Source organism: Phyllobates terribilis, unplaced genomic scaffold (genome assembly GCF_046119375.1).
Source record: "Phyllobates terribilis strain yellow unplaced genomic scaffold, ASM4611937v1 Scaffold_2__4_contigs__length_985480577, whole genome shotgun sequence".
NCBI classification, from domain to species: domain Eukaryota; kingdom Metazoa; phylum Chordata; class Amphibia; order Anura; family Dendrobatidae; genus Phyllobates; species Phyllobates terribilis.
In genome coordinates, this window is record NW_027362762.1 from 331878097 (window position 1) to 331900992 (window position 22896).

General features: G+C 48.0%; 1 protein-coding gene across 5 annotated transcripts in view; it reads left to right on the plus strand.

Annotated features, from left to right (window-relative positions):
* OCA2 (OCA2 melanosomal transmembrane protein) overlaps positions 1–22896 on the plus strand; it is a 677082-nt gene that overhangs the window by 265620 nt on the left and 388566 nt on the right. For all 5 annotated transcript variants that reach the window (XM_073664530.1, XM_073664529.1, XM_073664531.1 and 2 more), the window contains one exon: positions 20684–20857. In XM_073664530.1, the coding sequence (XP_073520631.1) occupies positions 20684–20857 (174 nt within the window). The remainder of the gene's footprint in view (positions 1–20683; positions 20858–22896) is intronic.

Here is a 22896-nt window from a genome sequence, read left to right on the forward strand (position 1 = left end):
GGCAGTAGGATGCCTTGCGGTGGACAGCCGAGCTCGATCCTTATAAAAGCTTTTTAACTGCAGCAGCTTTAGTGGACGCTACTGGAGCTGGAATTACCGCGGCTGCTGGCATGAGACTTGCCCTCCAATAGATCCTTGTAAATGGATTTAAAGTGTATTCATTCAAGTTAGAGAGACAATTTAAATTAAAAAGCTTAGAGCTGCCTCCACCACAGGGGGGCTCGCTCGACCCACCAGCGGACAGGCACCAGTATTGGGAGAGGGGGGCTGGCCGTCAGGGTTCACCGCGGCTCTGGCACAAACCCGGCGACACGGAGGTGGCACGGGCAGGAGCGGACTGGCCGTGTCTGCTTCTCACTTTTTGGATTTTAGAAGGGCATGACATGCCTATATCTGTGTCTCCCCCTCCTTTTACTCCTCCACCTCTTTTATTTTCGCATGACTATATGTACTTGTCACTTTTCCATGTGTTAGTTATGTCTTCTGAGCAGTTTGTCAGCTTTTGGACACCTTTTGAAGGTGTTTTCTATGTGTTTTTGTTTGCCTGCCATTGTTTTTAACGGTGTTCGACGAACAGTTCGGCGAACACACGGGTGTTCGACGAACCGAACCGAACTCGAACACTACGGGGGTGGCTCAACACTAGTTCTGATTTGCCTCTCAGAGCAGTCCTACGAGCAGCTCACTGAAATTTTGCTTGGTCTTCCCAGACCTTATCTTGACCTCCACTGGTCCTGTTAACTGCCATTTATTAATTACATTTCCAACCTGAAAGGGTAACTTGAAAATGCTTTGCTATCTTCTTATAGCCTTCTCCTGCTTTGTGGGTCTCCACCATTTTCATTTTCAGAGCGCTAGATAGCTGCTTATAAGAACCCATTGCTGTTGTTTTTTGGCACAATGTTACAGGAGGATGGGTTTTTATAAAGCTGGGAAATTTGCATCACCTGACGTTTCCTAACTATGGTGAACAAGTATAACCCAATCAAGCTAATTTAAGGTCTGAAATCTTGGTCAGTTATCTGAGCACACAAATCTCCATGGGTGCACCCGATCTTTTTACATTGGCCCATTTTCTATTTTGTAATTTCAAAAATGTAAAAAAAATGAATATTTTTTTTGCCTAAAATACAAAGGAAATGTGTCATCCTTAACTTAGGCCTTTTTAGAGATCATTTTGTCTTCAACTTGCTTAATTGTTCACAATAACAGTAATTTTAACCATGGGTGCACAAACTTTTACATGCCACTGTACATGTGTGTAAGATGCACACATTACAATATAATATAATATATATATGTATATATACTGCTCAAAAAAATGAAGGGAACACTTAAATAACAGAATATAACTCCAAGTAAATCGAACTTCTGTGAAATCAAACTGTCCACTTAGGAAGCAACACTGATTGACAATCAATTTCACATGCTGTTATGCAAATGGAATAGACAATAGATGGAAATTATTGGCAATTATCCAGACACCCTCAATAAAGGAGTGGTTCTGCAGGTGGGGACCACAGACCACATCTCAGTACCAATGCTTTCTAGCTAATGATTTGGTCACTTTTGAATGCTGTTTGTGCTTTCACACTCGTGGTAGCCTGAGACTGACTCTACAACCCACAGAAGTTGCTCATGTAGTGCAGCTCATCCAGGATAGCACATAAATGCAAGCTGTGGCAAGAAGGTTTGCTGCGTCTGTCAGCATAGTGTCCAGAGGCGCAACCAGGAGACAGGCCAGTACACCAAGAGACGTGGAGGGGGCCGTAGGAGGGCAACAACCCAGCAGCAGGACCGCTACCTCTGCCTTTGTGCAAGGAGGAACAGGAGGAACACTGCTAGAGCCCTGCAAAATGACCTCCAGCAGGCCACAAATGTTCATGTGTCTGCACAAATGGTTAGAAACAGACTCCAAGAGGGTGGTATGAAAGCCCGACATCCACAGATGGGGGTTGTGCTCACACCCCAACACCATGCAGGATGCTTAGCATTTGCCACAGAACACCAGGATTGGCTAAGTTGCCACTGGTGCCCTGTGCTCTTCACAGATGAAAGCAGGTTCGCACTGAGCACATGTGACAGACGTGACAGAGTCTGGAGATGCCGTGGAGAGCGATCTGCTGCCTGCAACATGTAAGGTGCCCCAGCGAGGTAGTCGTGGGCGAGCTGTAGCCCCCTCTCGCTATGGCACCCTACAGACAATACGTGTCCTCTCTCTGAAGTGTGGCTGTGTATGTAGTGCTCTTCACTTACTTCACGCCATCCGATCGCGGCTGTCTCCAGGCAATTTTCTTCTGGGACCAGGGCAGCAATAATTTCAGAGGACATGAGGTTCTTAACCAGAACTTGGACTTTACTTGGGGAAGAGGAATATTTACAGTCAGATATAATGGATAAGGCCCGACAGGTAATCATCTCCCTCACAGGCGCCGTTAACTGCTTCAGCCCTGGTTCCCTCTTTAAGCGGAGCATCTCTGTGGCTATAATTCCTGGCCCTAGAGACTCCTCTGTATTAACAGTGAACGGATCCGATATCTCTCCCCCACGTCTTGGCTTGGAGTACTGTTTAGCTTCCTCTGCTGCCTGCAGACCAGAAGTGCCCCGTGTCCTCACTACGCTTTGGTGAGTTTCTACGGCGAGCGAACAGGACTCGTGCTCTTGCGTGGGGAGAACTGCGCACTGGGATCTCACTGTCTGAGGGTTCGGAGCTCCCGTCTACCCTAGCAGCCACTATAGTAAGGCTGTTTCATCAGGTCGCAATCCTTTCTTGTACTACTCTATCACTTCCTGATTCAGGAAATTAAAACAGAGACTTTCCTAATATACCCACCCTCAGTGAGCTGTCATCACAGAACCTTAACCCATCACTGTCTATAGCTCGGCTAGCAGACTCATCCTGACATCTGCACCCCGAACAGTGGCATCTTGTGTTTTCAGGTACTACAGCCCAGAAGGAACTATACCAGGAACAAGCTCTATATCTCTCTAGGCTTGATAAGGGCACTAAGTTCCCCCTCTGCTCTACCAACCGGACTACTAAAGCTAACCCCCTTAGCTTGGCCTACCACAGTTGGGGAGGTCTGTCTTCAGGAACTCTTCCTTTTACTCTCTCAGTCTCAAGGGAAGGCTACGCCCTTCCCCACTATTACATTCCCCGACACTTTAATGTTGGTCGTCCCTGACCACACTAGGCAATAAACATCAATCAACAGTTATAAAATTACATTACTAAATTTTACTAAAACATTCTTAGTAAGCGACTGGTCCTGAGGTCATCTTCTTGGATGGAAGACCGGCCCATCTCGGTTAAGGGCCCTGGAACAGCAATTCAGGACAGTCCACTATCAACTTTTTCAGAGGCACCGGTCCTTCTTGGTAAGGACCCTGGAAACGAAGTGTCCATGTCCACATTTTTAAATCAGGTCAACTCTTCAATAGCCCTTAATCCCCTCCTGGGGCTACATTCTGAGGCACACCGTCACAGGTAACACCCTGTGAGTCTCTTTTCTTCTTGGCCCTAGCGGGGGTCACCGGTTCTTCCCGCTAGGCCGCAAGTCTCTTAGATTCGGAGGATATCCATCCTCAAGGTGTGCCTCAGCAATTTAAATTCCAGCAGAAAAAGGCGCAACAAGCGCAACAAAAAGAAAACAAAAATAAAAACAAAAAGAGCAGCTCTCCCGGGCACGCAACTTTTGGGTGCTGCTTAAGGCCTTCCTGGCCTAGGAGGTAGGGGAACAGTCCTCCATTTTTTTTTTTTGTTTCAACTGAAGTCAACATGGGGCACTTCGCCCCCCACTGGGTAACAGTCCCAAACTACAGAAAGGACCACCACCGATGGGTCCTAGTAGGAGAAGAAGTGAAAGGTCAACGGACCTTTTAGCCCACTTAGCTCACTTCTTCCGGGCCTCCCTCTGTTCCCTCATGAAGGCGGCCCATGCTGCAGATGAAGGTGGCTTCCTCCACTTCCACGGCTGATCGGGGTATCTGCTAGGCCCGGGGTCCTTGTCCGAGGACGTAGCACTGCCACAGCCGACCTGGGTAGGGCCGTAGCTGGTGACAGAAAAATGATGGACCTCCTGGCTAACACCAGCCTGAGTCTCTCTGGCAGCCCCCTGCTCAACTGCCTCAGCCCCTCCTGGGTGTTGTGGTGCCGACTCCTTCTCTGGCACCTCACTAAGGAAATCGGCTTCCTTGCTGCTGGCGACATCCTCCTCCTCGTCGCTCACAATATCTCCCCACTGCCGCCTCCCAGGCTCCTCTGTCGGTGGAGTACTGGCCTTAGGTGGGGACAGAAAGCCTTTAGGGGCTTCCCTAGCCCAGCATTGCTTAGCCTCTCTTTTGGCCCTCCTCTCGAAGACCTGTCGGTCCTTCTCTAGGACGTCTTCCCATTTATATGGGCGGGTGACCGCAGCCGCATACCACCCGTTTTGGCACTCACATTTTACAAAGTGCACGATGTCCCCCACGTGCAGGTTGTGTAAATGGTCAGGCAGATAGTCCCGTTTTACTGCCTCGCGGGACACGAACACCTCGTGCCCGGTCCATTCTTCTTCCAAAAACCCGTACCCCTCATGGATACGGAATTCTATGACCCGCCCCCGGGTCTGAGCTTCCTCCACTGACTCCCTTCTTGCCGTGTTGGACCCCTCCAGCCAGCCTCTCAGGAAGGTATCGGTCCATCGCCGCTGTTCTCGCGCGGTCATCGGGGGGTCCCGGGTAGCCCACTTAGGACTCCTGGGCTCGGCGTACCGCTCTGCCGAGGGGGAATGTAGGGCCTCCAAGGCCAACGACCAGAAATTCTCCCGCGGGGCCTTTCTTTTAGGGGGCTTCCCTTCCGCACCGTCCCCTGAAGGCCTGGGGGCCTCTGTTGCCACGGAAACTACTGGGGCAGGTACCGCAGACGTGACCGGCCGCTGGGGCATGGACCGCTCACCTTCTGTAAGCTTCGCTGCAGCTATTGCTCCGGCCCCACCTGGATGTTCTCCTCTCTCAGCCGAGGGGGACGTTTCCTCCGGCATCCAGCTCCAGCACCACATGTGAAGCTCGTGGACTAGCAGGCCCAGCTCCGGATCAGGCCTAGTGGCCCACTGAACAGCCACTGGGGGTAAAGGCAGCGGATCGCGGGCAGCGCCCGCCGGCGGACGACTTCCAGCCGCGGCCCCTGGTGTAGTGATCTTCAGGGGTTCCTCCTCACCGCTTGCCTCGCGCACGTTGTCAGGCTCTGGGGCTGCCATCCTCTCAGGACGTCTGCTGCCGCACCTCCTTCTCCTTACGTGCCGGACAGAAAATGGCGCCGGTCGCTTACCGGTGACGCGCGTCCTGCGCGTCCAGCTCCGCCTCTTCCTGGGCCGGACCTCTGACGCGACCGCCGCGTCACTCGTCACTCTCTGCCGCTTTGCCTTCAGCCGCGCCCCCTCTCTGCGCGCGCTGATACTCACGGGGCCGGACTTCACTTTGTGCCGCACCCTCTTCCTCACTGGACGTCCCATCCTGGGGCGCATCTTCACCGCTGCGCCCATCCCTCTCAGGGCCGGAACTCGTAGGGGCTGGACATCTTTTCGCGCTCTCCAGCGCCGTCCACTCCCACGATGGGCGGTTCTTCTCCCAGGCTTTACCGCCGTCGTCACCATCTTGGAATCCATGCTTCGGGCCGCCATCTTGGGCCGCATGCCTTCCAACACTTTCTCCTCAGTGTTCTGTGTCGGCTCTTCCCCGCTTTCTTCATGCGAGGAGCTCGCATCCTGCCGACTACGCCAAATGTAAGGTGCCCCAGCGAGGTAGTCGTGGGCGAGCTGTAGCCCCCTATCGCTATGGCACCCTACAGACAATACGTGTCCTCTCTCTGAAGTGTGGCTGTGTATGTAGTGCTCTTCACTTACTTCACGCCATCCGATCGCGGCTGTCTCCAGGCAATTTTCTTCTGGGACCAGGGCAGCAATAATTTCAGAGGACACGAGGTTCTTAACCAGAACTTGGACTTTACTTGGGGAAGAGCAATATTTACAGTATTTACAGTCCGATATAATGGATAAGGCCCGACAGGTAATCATCTCCCTCACAGGCGCCGTTAACTGCTTCAGCCCTGGTTCCCTCTTTAAGCGGAGCATCTCTGTGGCTATAATTCCTGGCCCTAGAGACTCCTCTGTATTAACAGTAGAGATGAGCGGTGTTCGACTAGAACTGTTCGCCAATCTCAAATTCGAGCTGTTTTGGGCGGTGTTCGAGTTGTTCGACGAACCCGAACGATTTGCAAAAAATTCGGCTGTTCGAGGTTATGTTCGATAACTGTTCGTGCACCAAAAGCGTGTCCTGCATGTCTGGCGCTATTTAGAGCACCAATCATGCAGGGATTGTCTGCCACTCACTGTAATGCCACAGCCATGGTGGTTGTGGCATTACAGTGATTGCCCAAATCGATGGGAACAGTGCCAACAGTGAAACATGAAAAGCCGGCAATTCAGCAGCGGCATACACCTGTACCCGACAATTTAGAACCGAAAGAATAGAGCTTCACACATAGATTAGATAGATATAAACATGTCAGCCACATATATACGAAGTACAGTGAAAGTGCTGCTTACTGTACTTGTCATTTAGCGTAAAGGATTTATCAAAAAAAATAATAGTGTTTTCATGCACTGTCTCTTTAAAAAAGCCGGCCGGCAATTCAGCAGCGGTACCCGACAATAAGAATAGAAAGAATAGAGAATCACACATAGATTAGATAGATAGAAACATGTCAGTCACATATATATGAAGTACAGTGACAGTGTTGGTTACTGTACTTGTCATTTAGTATTAAAACAAAGGATTTATTATTAAAAAAATTGGCGTGGGGTTCCCCTTAATTTTAGGCTCTAGCGGAGGTTAAGCAGATGGCTGGGGCAGATGTTTGAAGCCTGGGAAGGGGGTAATACCCACGGAGCTTCCCAGGCTACTAATATCAGCCCCCAGCTGAATACATAGCCTTTACTAGCTATTAAAATGGGGGACCCCCCCAAAAAAATGACGTGGGGTCCCCCCTAATTTAATAGCTAGCAAAGGCTAGGCAGACAGCTGGGGGCTGATATTAATAGCCCAGGAAGGGAGCCATGAATATTGGCCCCCTCCCAGGCTAGAAACACCAGCCGTCAGCCGCCCCAGAAATGGCGCATTCATAGGATGCGCCAATTCTGGCACTTAGCCTCGCTCTTCCACGCTGCCCTGGTGCGGTGGCAGGGGGTAATAGGGCTGGGGTTGATGTCAGCTTATAATGCCAGCTGACATCAAGCCCAGGTTAGTAATGGAGAGGCGTCTATAAGACACCCCCATTACTAACCCCATAGTCAAAGTTAAAAAAAACACAAACACCCAGAATAAAGTCCTTTAATTGAAATAAAGACACAATCCTTTATTGTTCTAAATTAAACCATACTTACCGTCACGCCCATTCCAGCTGAAGCCAACGATCTCCTGCAATAAAAGAAAAATAATAAAGCAACCTCATCCTTACCTTTCCATGGTTCCCACGACAGCTTCAGCTCTGCTACATCGAGATGACAGGCTGGACCGCAGCAGAACGCTGCCATCCAGCCTCTCATCCCGCAGACACTGAGAAGCGCAGGCTTGCTTGCGCTGCTCAGCGTCTCTCTGTGACGACATCCAGATGAGCCGAGTTCATGTCCAATGAACTCGGCTCACCTCATGCACGTCACTGACAGCGTGGGAAAATTCTCACGCTGAAGCGGTGAGTGCAGGAGAATTCTCCCACGCTGTCAGTGACTTGCATAAGGTGAGCTCATGTCCAATGAACTCAGCTCACCTCCTGCACGTCACTGACAGCGTGGGAGAATTCTCCTGCACTCAGCGCTTCAGCGTGAGAATTCTCCCACGCTGAAGCTCTGAGTGCAGGAGAATTTTCCCACGCTGTCAGTGACGTGCATAAGGTGAGCTCATGTCCAATGAACTCAGCTCACCTCCTGCACCTCACTGACAGCGTGGGAGAATTCTCCTGCACTCAGCGCTTCAGTGTGAGAATTCTCCCACGCTGAAGCGCTGAGTGCAGGAGAATTTTCCCACGCTGTCAGTGACGTGCATGAGGTGAGCCGAGTTCATTGGACATTAACTCGGCTCATCTGGATGCCCTCACAGAGAGACACTGTGGAGCGCAAGCAAGCCTGCGCTTCTCAGTGTCTGCGGGATGACAGGCTGGATGGCAGCGTTCTGCTGCGGTCCAGCCTGTCATCTCGATGTAGCAGAGCTGAAGCTGTCGTGGGAACCATGGAAAGGTAAGGATGAGGTTGCTTTATTATTTTTCTTTTATTGCAGGAGATCGTTGGCTTCAGCTGGAATGGGCGTGATGGTAAGTATGGTTTAATTTAGAACAATAAAGAATTGTGTGTTTATTTCAATTAAAGGACTTTTTTCTGGGTGTTGTGTTTTTTTTAAATACTTTACTAGAAATTCATGGTGGTCATGTCTAATATTGGCGTGACCCCATGAATTTCGGGCTTAGGGCCAGCTGATAATGCCAAGCTGGCCCTAACCCCTTTATTACCCAGTGAGCCACCGCATCAGGGCCCTGGATGAGTTGGGTACAGCGCCAGAAGATGGCGCTTCTATGAACGCGCCATTTTCCGGGGTGGCTGCGGACTGCAATTTGCAGCGGGGGTGGCCCAGAAAGCTTGGGCCTCCCTGCGCTGCGGATTCCAGCCCCCAGCTGCCTAGTTGTACCTGGCTGGACACAAAAACAGGGCGAAGCCCCACGTCAATTTTCTTTAAATTATTTCATGAAATAATTAAGAAAAAAAGGGCTTCCCTATATTGTTGTGTCCGGCCAGGTACAAATAGGCAGCTGGTGGTTGGGGGCAGCCCGTTCCTGCCTGCTGTACCTGGCTGGACACAAATATAGTGCGAAGCCCCATGTCAATTTTTTTTAAATTATTTCATGAATTTCCTGAAATAATTTAAAAAAAATTGAAGTGGGGCTTCGCACTATATTTGTGTCCAGCCAGGTACAGCAGGCAGGAACGGGCTGCCCCCAACCACCAGCTGCCTATTTGTACCTGGCCGGACACAACAATATAGGGAAGGCCTTTTTTGCTTAATTATTTCATGAAATTCATGAAATAATTAAAAAAAAAGTACGTGGGGCTTCGCCCTATTTTTGTGTCCAGCCAGGTACAACTAGGCAGCTGGGGGCTGGAATCTGCAGCGCAGGGAGGCCCAAGCTTTCTGGGCCCCCCCCGCTACAAATTGCAGTCCGCAGCCACCCCGGAAAATGGCGCGTTCATAGAAGCGCCATCTTCTGGCGCTGTACCCAACTCATCCAGGGCCCTGGTGCGGTGGCTCACTGGGTAATAAAGGGGTTAGGGCCAGCTTGGTATTATCAGCTGGCCCCAAGCCCAAAATTCATGGGGTCACGCCAGTATTAGACATGACCGCCATGAATTTCTAGTAAAGTATTTAAAAAAAACACAACACCCAGAATAAAGTCCTTTAATTGAAATAAAGACACAATTCTTTATTGTTCTGAATTAAACCATACTTACCATCACGCCCATTCCAGCTGAAGCCAACGATCTCCTGCAATAAAAGAAAAATAATAAACCAACCTCATCCTTACCTTTCCATGGTTCCCACGACAGCTTCAGCTCTGCTACATCGAGATGACTGGCTGGACCGCAGCAGAACGCTGCCATCCAGTCTGTCATCCCGCAGACACTGAGAAGCGCAGGCATGCTTGCGCTCCTCACTGTCTCGCTGTGACGGCATCCAGATGAGCCGAGGTCATGTCCAATGAACTCGGCTCACCTCATGCACGTCACTGACAGCGTGGGAAAATTCTCACGCTGAAGTGCTGAGTGCAGGAGAATTCTCCCACGCTGTCAGTGATGTGCATGAGGTGAGCTCATGTCCAATGAACTCAGCTCACCTCCTGCACGTCACTGACAGCGTGGGAAAATTCTCCTGCAATCAGCGCTTCAGCGTGAGAATTTTCCCACGCTGTCAGTGACGTGCATGAGGTGAGCCGAGTTCATTGGACATGAACTCGGCTCATCTGGATGTCGTCACAGAGAGACGCTGAGCAGCGCAAGCAAGCCTGCGCTTCTCAGTGTCTGCGGGATGACAGGCTGGATGGCGGCGTTCTGCTGCGGTCCAGCCTGTCATCTCGATGTAGCAGAGCTGGAGCTGTCGTGGGAACCATGGAAAGGTAAGGATGAGGTTGCTTTATTATTTTTCTTTTATTGCAGGAGATCGTTGGCTTCAGCTGGAATGGGCGTGATGGTAGGTATGGTTTAATTTAGAACAATAAAGGATTGTGTCTTTATTTCAATTAAAGGACTTTATTCTGGGTGTTTGTGTTTTTTTTAACTTTGACTATGGGGTTAGTAATGGGGGTGTCTTATAGACGCCTCTCCATTACTAACCTGGGCTTGATGTCAGCTGGCATTATAAGCTGACATCAACCCCAACCCTATTACCCCCTGCCACCGCACCAGGGCAGCGTGGAAGAGCGAGGCTAAGTGCCAGAATTGGCGCATCCTATGAATGCGCCATTTCTGGGGCGGCTGACGGCTGGTGTTTCTAGCCTGGGAGGGGGCCAATATTCATGGCTCCCTTCCTGGGCTATTAATATCAGCCCCCAGCTGTCTGCCTAGCCTTTGCTAGCTATTAAATTAGGGGGGACCCCACGTCATTTTTTTTGGGGGGTCCCCCATTTTAATAGCTAGTAAAGGCTATGTATTCAGCTGGGGGCTGATATTAGTAGCCTGGGAAGCTCCGTGGGTATTACCCCCTTCCCAGGCTTCAAACATCTGCCCCAGCCGTCTGCTTAACCTCCGCTAGAGCCTAAAATTAAGGGGAACCCCACGCCAATTTTTTTAATAATAAATCCTTTATTTTAATACTAAATGACAAGTACAGTAAGCAACACTATCACTGTACTTATTATATATGTGACTGACATGTTTCTATCTATCTAATCTATGTGTGAAGCTCTATTCTTTCTGTTCTAAATTGTCGGGTACAGATGCTGAATTGCCGGCCGGCTTTTTTAAAGAGACGGTGCACGAAAACACTAATATTTTTTTTAATAAATCCTTTACACTAAATGACAAATGCAGTAACCAACACTGTCACTGTGCTTCTTATATGTGTGACTGACATGTTTCTATCTATCTAATCTATGTGTGAGGCTCTATTCCTTCTTGTCTAAATTGTCGGGTACCGGTGTATGCCGCTGCTGAATTTGCCGGCCGGCTTTTTTAAACAGAGTGTCTTCTGAGCAGTTTGTCAGCTTTTGGACACCTTTGCAGGTGTTTTCTATGTGTTTCTATGTGTTTTTGTTTGCCTGCCATTGGTTTTAATGGTGTTCGACGGTGTTCTAAGGTGTTCGACGAACAGTTCGACGAACAGTTCCTCGAACATCCCGGTGTTCGACGAACCGAACCGAACCCGAACACTACGGGGGTGGCTCAACACTAATTAACAGTGAACGGATCCGATATCTCTCCCCCACGTCTTGGCTTGGAGTACTGTTTAGCTTCCTCTGCTGCCTGCAGACCAGAAGTGCCCCGTGTCCTCACTACGCTTTGGTGAGTTTCTACGGCGAGCGAACAGGACTCGTGCTCTTGCGTGGGGAGAACTGCGCACTGGGATCTCACTGTCTGAGGGTTCGGAGCTCCCGTCTACCCTAGCAGCCACTATAGTAAGGCTGTTTCATCAGGTCGCAATCCTTTCTTGTACTACTCTATCACTTCCTGATTCAGGAAATTAAAACAGAGACTTTCCTAATATGCCCACCCTCAGTGAGCTGTCATCACAGAACCTTAACCCATCACTGTCTATAGCTCGGCTAGCAGACTCATCCTGACATCTGCACCCCGAACAGTGGCATCTTGTGGCTGTTTTCAGGTACTACAGCCCAGAAGGAACTATACCAGGAACAAGCTCTATATCTCTCTAGGCTTGATAAGGGCACTAAGCTCCCCCTCTGCTCTACCAACCGGACCACTAAAGCTAACCCCCTTAGCTTGGCCTACCACAGTTGGGGAGGTCTGTCTTCAGGAACTCTTCCTTTTACTCTCTGTCTCAAGGGAAGGCTACGCCCTTCCCCACTATTACACAACATCCTTCAGCATGACTGGTTTGGCAGTGAGTCAGTAATGGTGTGGGTTGGCATTTCTTTGGAGGGTCGCACAGCCCTCCATGTGCTCGCCAGAGGTAGCCTGGCTGCCATTAGGTACCGAGATGAGATCCTCAGACCCCTTGTTAGACCATATGCTGGTGCAGTTGGCCCTGGGTTCCTCCTAATGCAGGACAATGCCAGACCTCATGTGGCTGGAGTGTGTCAGCAGTTCCTGCAAGATGAAGGCATTGAAGCTGTGGACTGGCCCGCCCGTTCCCCAGACCTGAATCCGTTTGAGCACATCTGGGACATCATGTCTCGCTCCATCCACCAACGTCACGTTGCACCACAGACTGTCCAGGAGTTGGCGGATGTTTTAGTCCAGGTCTGGGAGGAGATCCCACAGGAACATCCGCAACCTCATCAGGAGCATGCCCAGGCGTTATAGGGAGGTCATACAGGCACATGGAGGCCACACACAATACTGAGCCTCATTTTGACTTGTTTTAAGGACAATACATCAAAGTTGGATCAGCCTGTAGTGTGTTTTTCCACTTTAATTTTGGGGGTGACTCCAAATCTAGGCCTCAATTGGTAAATAAATTTTGATTTCCATTGATGATTTTAGTCTGATTTTGTTGTCGGCACATTCAACTTTGTACAGAACAAAGTATTCAATGAGAATACTTAGAATATTTCATTCATTCAGATCTAGGATGTTATTTGAGTGTTCCCTTCATCTTTTTGAGCAGTGTATATGTGTGTATGTATGTGTGTATGTATGTATGTGTGTGTATGTATGTATGTATGTGTATGTATATATATATATATATATTTATTTATTATGTGTGTTAGTGATGAATGAGTACTAAAATGCTCGCGTGCAGGTCAAACGCTCGGACGGGCTCCACTAGCGTAGCGAGTAGTATAATGGAAGTCAATAGAAAACTTGAGCATTTTTCTGGAAGACCCTAACAGGAGGGCTGGGGAGGCAGGTAAGTCGCTGAAATGGATGGAGACAGCACTCAAGTGGAATGGGAATAGCATGGGGAAGACGCCTGGATGCATCGGACTCCCAGGTCACAGCTGGGAACAATGTTGTCAGAGTATTACTCCACGTTCATGGACTGACAATAAAACATACAAAACCGAAGACAAAATAAAATACATTTTACAGGAAAAAAATGTTAGGAAACATTCTTTCCTATATAATAACTTTGTATATAAGGGAAAATGAAAAAAAAACCTGCCTCTTCCACCCCTTAATGGCTGGGTAATCTTTCACTATATTTCCCTGTCACCTATTCAGTAGATGACATAGTAAAGTGGTAAATAAAACTATACCCACTGATAGTCACTGGAAAATGTAATTTTACCATTTTACTACCTTATCTGGGTGTGTGTGTGTGTGACATGGTCAGGCACATCCTGTTTAATTTATAAAGGAGGGACTCTGAAACACAAGGCCTATGTGGACAATGCAAGAACTGCCAAAAATTTAAAGAAAGAGGGACTCTGATACACCCTGTATTAAACATAAAGTAGGGCCTCCTACACATTCTGTTGAAATTGTAAGGTAGGGAAACTCCTAGACTCTTAAAGCCTATGCACGTGCTGCCAAAAATTAGGAGAGACTACAATACACCCTGGAAGACACATAACAGAAGACCTCAGAAAACATTTTTTCCCATTTTTAAGGAGTGTGACTCCTAGACTGGTAAAGCCTATGCACTACGTGCAAGGGCTGAAAAGCATTTCCCCCTGGCAAGGGGGTATACACATATATATGTCAGAGAATTGTAGAGGTCGGCTTCATACACATCCAGTAAAAATTATGAAGGGCATCATACACACCCTGGAAAAATTTGGAACAAGGACGGCGTGATGACCCTATAAAAATTTGAGGGTGGCATGATGACCCTGTTAAAATATGGAGAGAGTGCTGCATAATGACACTGCTTGTGTGGTGGAGGAGGACAAAAAAAAAGAAACCATGAACCTTATATTTTTTTTGGGTGGGAAGGGGTGCATGGGAATACACCAGAAAAAAAGGAGCATTTGAATTTGCTTTATGTTCCTCTATGGTCATCCAGTGGGGTGAGAAGTCTGGGCAAATGCAGGCCTTCTTCATTTTGTTAAGAGTCGGCCTGTCAGCATTTTCTGTTGACAGGCGGTTGCACCGATCAGTTATTTTGCCCACGGTGGCAATAAAATCCAGCCCTGACAAAGCACTAGCAGCAGGGGCAGGCCAGCACCTCCAAGCCTTAGAGGGACCGTTTATGCCACGTGTCCAGCTTGGATGCCCAATAGTTGTACGGCACAGAGAAATCGCTGATGAAGCTGGTACAGTCGGCTAGGTACTCCTCCATTTTCCAAAACGTTTCCCTTCTTTCCCTCCTACCCCGCGTATCAGGGCCTGGGATGGTCTAATGAAACTGTTCCAGACCTTTTGATGGTGTTTCCTTGCCTCTGTTGGACCTGGTGTGTCTCTCTCTCATCTTTTCAGCAGCAGAAGGGAAGGAAGGGAGACACAGATTCTCTACTTCGTGGGTAGGCGGAGCCCCATAGGATAGTCACCTCAGATTGGAAAATGACGACCAGCCCCTCCAGTATATAGGCTCCTCCTACTCCCTTGTTCATCAGTCTTTTTATCTGAGGTCTCAGAGGATAGTCGCTGCTTCGGCAGCTCCTCAGAAGAGTTTGTTATTTTATATCCAGCGAGTCCTGGACCCCCCCGTGGTCTAGAGGTCTCTGGGGGTCTCGGCGCTGCTGAGACCCCTGACCCTCCCCTGGCAGCTCTGTGTACCCCTTGAGGAGGTTCCCACTTATGCCTGCCGGCCCCGGGGGATACAGAGCGCTCCCTGGCGGAGGCGCACACCACACATCTGAGAGAGTCCCTGCGTGCTTCGCCATAGGGGGGAGCAAAGGGCCATGGCGCCACACATCCCTGAGGATCCCTGTGGCGTTCAGCCGGGTAAGTGCTCTTTGGTCTAAAGAGTATCTTTGACGGCTACGGCAAGTGTACTGCCTGTGTGTTTCTTGTCTATTTCAGACGCTGCCTTGACTGGGGAGCAGAGACGGAGGCCAGTAATTTTTATTTTTTATTTGCGCATGCTTTTTCGTTTTTGCTTCCTGCCTTCATTGAGGCAGGAAGCTCCCTGTATTTGCGCGCGTTTCCTTGCTTTTATTGACTTGCTTCCTGCCTTCATAGAGGTAGGAAGTTTTCTGCTCTCGTTTTTTGAATAAGCGCGGGCTTTGGTGGGGGGCGGGGCCTAGCGGGGCGGGGCCTAGCGGGCGTGGCCTAGTGGGGGCGTGGCTTAGCGTCTCCTGGCTTCCTGCTGTCATTACTTAGACAGGAAGTGCTTGGTTGAGCACGCGCTGGCAGTCCCTGCTTCTCCCTCCGGCGTCCAGCGGCATCTCCTGCTCTCTGCTCCCCGTCCGTCCGTCCGTCCACACACTCAGGAGGAGTGGTCGCCGCAGTACCGGTGAGTCCCCTCTGCCTCTGGCAGAGGTTCGTTGTCAGTGCTGTCACTTCGGCTACCTATTAGGAGTCCTCGTGAGCACTGCCGCTTTCCCTCCTAAAGCTATTTACTCCACTGACCTTTTTAGGCAGCGTAGTATTATAGTTGCTGTGATGTTAACCCCTTCTGAACAAGTGGAGCTTTAGGGGAAACGCATGGTGTTTAAGGGAATTTCTCCCTTTGATTTTTTGCTCGGCATTTGTGGGGTAGCTCTTTTCTAAAAGTGAGCTTTAACCCTTCAGAGCCTGACACATATATATATATATAAAAAAAAAAAAAGTGAAGTGACACACTCAGGAGGAGCGGTCGCCGCAGTACCCCCTCTGCCTCTGGCAGGGGTTCTTTGTCAGTGCTGTCACTTCGGCTACCTATTAGGAGTCCTCGTGAGCACTGCCGCTTTCTCTCCTAAAGCTATTTACTTCACTGACCTTTTAGGCAACGTAGTATTATAGTTGCTGTGATGTTAACCCCTTCTGAAAAAGTGGAGCTTTAGGGGAAACACATGGTGTTTAAGGGAGTTTCCCCCTATTGATTTTTGCTCGGCTTTCTGGGGTAGCTCTTTTCTAAGGGTGAGCTTTAACCCCTCAGAGCCTGACGCATATATAAAAAAAAAAAAAAAAGAGTGAGTTTTGAAAACAGGCTGTGCAGCTTTTACACTTTTTTTGCCATCCTTGTTGTACATCCTGGCATCTGGTGTGGGTGGCATGTCGGATCAGGGGCCTGGGAGTGCGGATCGGTCTCCTGATCCGTTTCAGGTTCAGTCGCACGCCTCTGAAACACTCAGGCCTTCTACTACATCAAGTTCAACGCTCAGTGATGATAAAGTGGAGGCGCTCACTCGCTCCATTGATAGTCTCTCTAGTCTCCTGGGACAGTGGGTGTCAGCTAGATCACACCCAATGCCACGAGGTAAAAAGCGCCACAAGACTATGGTGGCGTTGTCTCCCTCGCAGAGCGCATCAGAGGCTTCGGATTCACCAACAGATTCGGTTGATGAAATTTCTGAGTCCGAAGAGGAGGATCAACAGGATCGCTCTGTTTCTCTTTCAGGTCGTGTAGATGGGCTTATTAAGGACATGCGGGAAGTATTAGAGCTGTCTGAAGAGCCGACAAGACCGTCTAGGTCGGCCCGTCTGTATCAGAAGACGCGCCGTGTTCGTTCTACATTACCTGCGCATGAGGAACTTAACGAAGCGGTGGAGAAGGAGCGTCAGTGTCCGGATAAACGCTTCCGAGGAACGCGTTTTTTTTTTTTTTTTGATGCCCTATATCCCTGTGCCAAGGAGATGGTTATTAATTGGGTTCCCTCTCCTGAGGTGGATATATCTCTGTCTCAGCTGACCAAGTCTTCCCTGCTTCCTGTTAAAGGGAGAGCCAATCTTCAGGATCCTTTGGACAGAAGATCGGAGTCAGCGGCGAAATCCATCTATGAAGCCGCAGGTCATGGTTTCCAAGCGGCCTTGGGGGCCATGTGGGCCGGTGAGGCTTCTCTGCGGTGGTTGGATCAGCTGCGTGCGGCGTGGCAGGATGGGACTTCGCGTTCAGAAGTGGAAAAGCTTTTTCAGCGAATGGAAGAAGCTATGTGTTATGGCAAAGATGCAGTACTGGACACTGCTTCAATTCTATCCAGGGCTCAGGCTTCGGCAGTCACGATTAGAAGAGCTCTGTGGCTTAAACAGTGGACCGGAGATGCGGTATCTAAACAGGGATTTCTTAGTCTGGCATATAAGGGCGGTCAGCTCTTTGTTTCAGATCTTTCGGAACTAATTGCCAAAGCTAAAGCTAAGGATGTTACTCTGCCTGGGAAAAAGGCAGTGGCATCCACAGCCAGCAGGACAGGGCCCGGCAGAGGTCTTCGGTCCTTTCGGGCCAGGGGACGATTCAGTCAGCCTTCTTGGAGATTGGGTCGTCCCTCATCCTCCGGCAGATCCGCCCAGAAATCTCGTACTCCCTGGAAGCAGCGGTCCCTTCAGGACAGACGGGAGGTTGATAAAAAGTCCGCTAAGGCTGACTGACGCCAGGGATCCCCCCGAGGGCTCTCGGGTGGGAGGTCGTCTGCTACAATTCGGGTCGATCTGGGCATCCCACATAGCAGATGCCTGGGTGACACGGGTTATGTCGGCAGGCTATTTCATAGAGTTTCATTCTCTACCTCCAGACAGGTTTCGTCTGACGGGCATTCCGTCCGTGCCAAGACTGGCTGCCGCACTGTTTCAGGAGGTCGACTCTCTCCTACAGCAGGGTGTGGTGGTTCAGGTTCCTCCGGAAGACCAGGGAAAGGGTTTTTATTCCAACCTTTTTGTGGTCCCCAAAAAGGAGGACAAGTTTCGTCCGGTGCTGGATCTCAGGGATTTGAATATTTACATCCAGACACGGAAGCTCCGCATGGAGTCTCTCCGATCGGTGATAGCGACCCTGTCGCAGTACGATTTCTTGGTGTCGATAGACATCCGCGACGCCTATTTGCATATCCCTATCGGCAGGGCTCACCAGCGTTTATTGCGTTTCGCTATAGGTCAAGCCCATTACCAGTTTGTGGCCCAACCCTTCGGGTTGGCCTCAGCTCCCAGGGTTTTTACAAAAATTCTGGCTCCTCTCATGGCGCTTCTTCGAAGACAGGGGGTTACGATCCTCCCCTACCTGGACGACCTGTTCATAGTGTCACCCACAGCAGAGGAGGCAATAACGGCTCGCGATCTCTCCCTTCAGTACCTGATGGACTTCGGGTGGCTGATCAATTGGAAGAAATCGTCATTGGAGCCAGCACAGTCCATTCTTTTCCTGGGGATGCAGTTCGATACAGTTCGGGCAGTTGTGTCCCTGCCTCCTGTCAAACAGACGAACCTTCATCTTCTGGTCCAGGCTATGAGGTCGGCGCTGTCAATGTCCCTTCGGGAATGCATGCGCCTTCTGGGTCAAATGGTGGCAACTATGGAAGCCGTACCGTTTGCACAATTTCATTCCCGGGATCTCCAAAACCTTATTCTGACCCATTGGGATCGATCGCTAACTTCTCTGGATCGCTCGGTCATTATCTCCCGCAGGGTGCGAGAGTCTCTTGGATGGTGGTTACGTCCGGAGTCTCTATCCGTGGGGAAATCCTTCCTTCCCCCGAGATGGTCGGTGGTGACAACCGATGCCAGCCGGACAGTCTGGGGGGGGAGTTTGGAACGACCTCTGGATTCAGGGGGTCTGGTTGCCAAAGGAGTCGTCTCTCCCGATCAACATTTTGGAGTTGAGAGCAATATTTCTCTGCCTCCAACATTGGACGGTCTTATTAAGCGGTCTACCGGTCCGGATCCAGTCGGACAACGCTACGGCTGTCGCGTACATCAACCACCAAGGCGGGACGAGGAGTTCCAGTCTCATGTCGGAGGTCTCTCGGATCCTGGTCTGGGCCGAGTCCAAAGTTCCAGCAATTTCTGCAATTCACATTCCAGGGGTGTTGAATATCTCGGCGGACTTCCTCAGTCGCGAGCAAGTGGACCCTGGGGAATGGAGTCAAAAATTCTCATCCCTGTATTTAAAAAAGAAAAATAAAACCAACTGTTTCTCACCCTGCCCAAGTCCAGCACTTTATCTCTGCCTTTACTTTGGTGACTGATTTACTGGGCTTACCAGTTCTTGAAATCTACATTGGCAGAGCCCAGTGATTGGTTGCAGCACTATTAATGTGACATGACTTATGCAGCTTGTTAACAGCTGCCGAAGCAGCAGTGGAGAGCGTGAGAAAGAACTAATTTTATTATTTTGAATAAGGATCAGGATATTTTGGATACAAATATGAAAGAGAAAAAAATCCTTTAAGAAATCTTAATCAAAAGCACATTCTTCACTGCATTAAAAATGGGCACTTTTACCATGTAACTGTAAAAAAAAATAAAATACAAGACCTATACACAGTCAACATGCTACACAACAGAACCATACAATCACTGACACTTTCTCATGTACAGTACTGTTGGAAAAATGCTGCAAAATGAGAATATTTACAAAATAGAAGTTAAGTTTTGTTTTTTTATCAATTAACAAAATGCAAAATGAAAATCAAATCAATAGTTTGTTTGATCATACTTTGCTTTCAAAACTGCAGAAATTCTTCTAAGTACACTGTATAAGTAACCAATTATACAAAATGGGTGATCATGATCATTTTAATATGCAAGTTCAAGTGCAGTCATAAGCAGAAGGCGCTTGTAGAGGGCTTAAAATTGGGAGAGTAACAGCCAAACGCTACTAAAATGGTGAACTTGTGGAAGACCGTTTCATATCACATATCATACACCATGACAAGACTAAGCATGGCAACAAGACTCAAAGTAGCTATACTGCATCACCAAGGCCTCTTAGGCAAAGATTTCAAACCAGACTGGGGTTTTAAAGTTTACTGTTCAAGCTGCTTTGATAAAGTACCAAGAAATGGGCAATGTTCAGGACAATAGATTCAGAGGTAAGCCAAGGAAACTTAGTGCAGCAGATAAAAAGAAACCTCATGCTTTCTTTAATTCTAAATCCAAAGATGTCCAGCAGTGCCAACAACTCAGAATAGGCAGCAATCATTGGGACCCAGCAACACCCATCTACTTTCCAGATAATTCTGACCAGAAGTGGTCTTAAAGTAAAAATTGCTGCCAAAACGCTATCTTTTAAACAAGGCTAAGTGACTCAACTATACGATTCTACAGGATTGATAAGAACTGCTCATCAGGAGATTAGGAGGTTGTAGGTGAGCAGCTAACTGCTGTATAGAAATTAATGGGCTGGAGAGAAATGACTAGGATGTTAAGAGTTAACTTCTCTCCTAGAATGTAACTACTGTGCACATTTGAACAGGCTCTTAACAAGGTCTAGGGGTCAAGCTCCATGGAAACTAGCTGTACACCAAGAAAGATAAAAGCTGTCAGAATTACAACAGATAGAAAAAGCAAATCCATTGCATACTTTCTAATTTTAGTGCTATGTAACTTTTAAAAACTATTTTAATAACTTGAGAATACTTCTTTACTTCTTTATCTCCATGTTAACACAACACTTTGCGTTACTTTATTAGATTAGAATTCATCGGAGGCACTGAATCATGGGAGACAAGTTCCTCAGAATATGAACAAAGGTGTCGCCTTGGTAGTGAGGTTGGTAGCCTTTCTCGATCTGCTTCTTCTGAAAAATGTGAAAAGTATGAACTCCTTGACAACATTCAAGAAAAACTGAATTCTTCTAAACTAAGGTAATGCAAAGATAAGGTTATTGAGCTTTTATTCTTAAATAAAACCCTTCACTGGATTTTTTTTATTATTTTAAACTGACTACCTCCTCTAGTTGGTGCTGTTGCACTGATTCGAGATGGTTGTTTTTTTTTTGTTTGTTTTTTCCCTTCTGTGGCTTTTTTCCAAAAGCATGCCCCCAAACTCCCCTGATATAATGGTTTAAATTTTCCTTTCAAACCATCTGGGCATTTACAACAGAACTTCTCCAGGCAGTTTGGCCAGCATCAAATGAGAAAAAGCAATTAAAACACTGTTGTGTAAATAGAGAATGTCTATGTACTATGGTCAGTTGTCAAATTATAAACTTGCACTAATTTTACCAGAGGGCATAGCTTTGAAATTTAGGAGCACAGAAGAAAAAGAAAAACTGTTTCAGAATTGTAGGTGCAGCACCAATTGGAGGAGTTACTCAATTTAAGTTAAAAAAAAAAAAAAATCATTCTGTGCTCTTAGAATTTTGGTTGTCCTGTCTTAAAAGGTCATTAAACTATTGCTCATTTTTAGTTTGATTTAATGGCTTTAGTTAACGTGTCTGAACAGCATAAATAGTAAGCCAATTAAATAATGAAATTATCAGTTTGAAGTATACAGTATGTGAAAAATATCCATTATGTTATTAAGTTGATACACTTGATTGATTTAACATCTAAACTGGTCCAATAAAACATAACCGCTACTAAGGATTGACATAAGGCACCTCTACACTGACCAAGTATTGGGACTTTCTGAGTAACTGAAGATCATCATTGATCCTATTCTTCTTTTACATTGGCCAATTATCTTTGTATTGATTTAAAATTCATTTTTTTATCAACAACCTGATTAGCAAATCTATCTGCTCATAGATGTCGAGTCCCTCTTTAGCAGTATTCCGCATTACAAAGTGACTTACTTGGTGGAGCATTTTTTTTCAAATCCAGAGCGACATATTACAATATGCATAACACCTTCATTTTCAGCCTCCTTTCCACTGTTCTTGCACACAGTTACTTCCTTTCTGATGGCTAGTACTTCCCCCATCTAGGGGGGACAGCAATGGCATTCCTGTTCCTCATTGTATGTGAACCTCCTCCTGGGCTGGTGGAGGAAGCCTTGGTCTTCCAGAATGATTCAGTATGGTGTGCTTCAAGCATCCTAAACTGGGGTAGTTATATAGATGACATCTTCATATTGTGGTCTGGGTCTGTAGAGGAGCTCAACCGGTTTGTTGAGGCCTCAACATAAACAACTTGAGTCTACGACTCACAAGTGAAATTGATGGTTCATGTTTAGCATTTCTAGATATTCTATTCAGAAAAGACCAGGACTGTACACTTTCATCCTGCACTATTGCTCAGCACATTAGGGATTTTCAGAAGGGTGACAACAGGGCCATATCTTTCGGTGTGATTGAGGTCATTAGAGCCAAAGGAAGGGAGACTGGAATAAAAGGATACTGCATAAGGAGTATCAATGGATCTTTAGGTTGGAGTCTGAGTCTGAGGACTCAATGAGTCATCAACATATACCCCTTTTTTATTAGATTCTTTACTTTAGAGCTGATGCATATATACTACCCCTGTTTTCTTTAACTAGTGTACATATATTACCCCCTGCCTTTTCACCTCATATGTAATTTCGGGAATTCCACTATAGCAGTGGTTCTCAACTCCTGTCCTCAAAACCCAACAGATCATGTTTTCAGGATATCCTTTGTATTGCACAGGTGATGAAATTATTACCTGTGTAATACTAATGAAATGCTGAAAACATGATCTGTTGGTGGGTCTTGAGGACTGGAGTTGAGAACCACTGCGCTATAGCCAGGGTGGGACTGGGGCACTGGCACACCTGAGAATTCTCCGGTGGGCCTGGGTCCTCAGTGGGTTCCTGAGCAGGACGCATGGGGCCCCTGGATAACATGGCCGCTGGTGCTTCGCACTGCAAGGGCCTGGAGTGTCTGGAGGGTCCTTACAGTGCGGCTGATGAGGGCAATCTGGCCTGCTTCTCGGACCCCCAG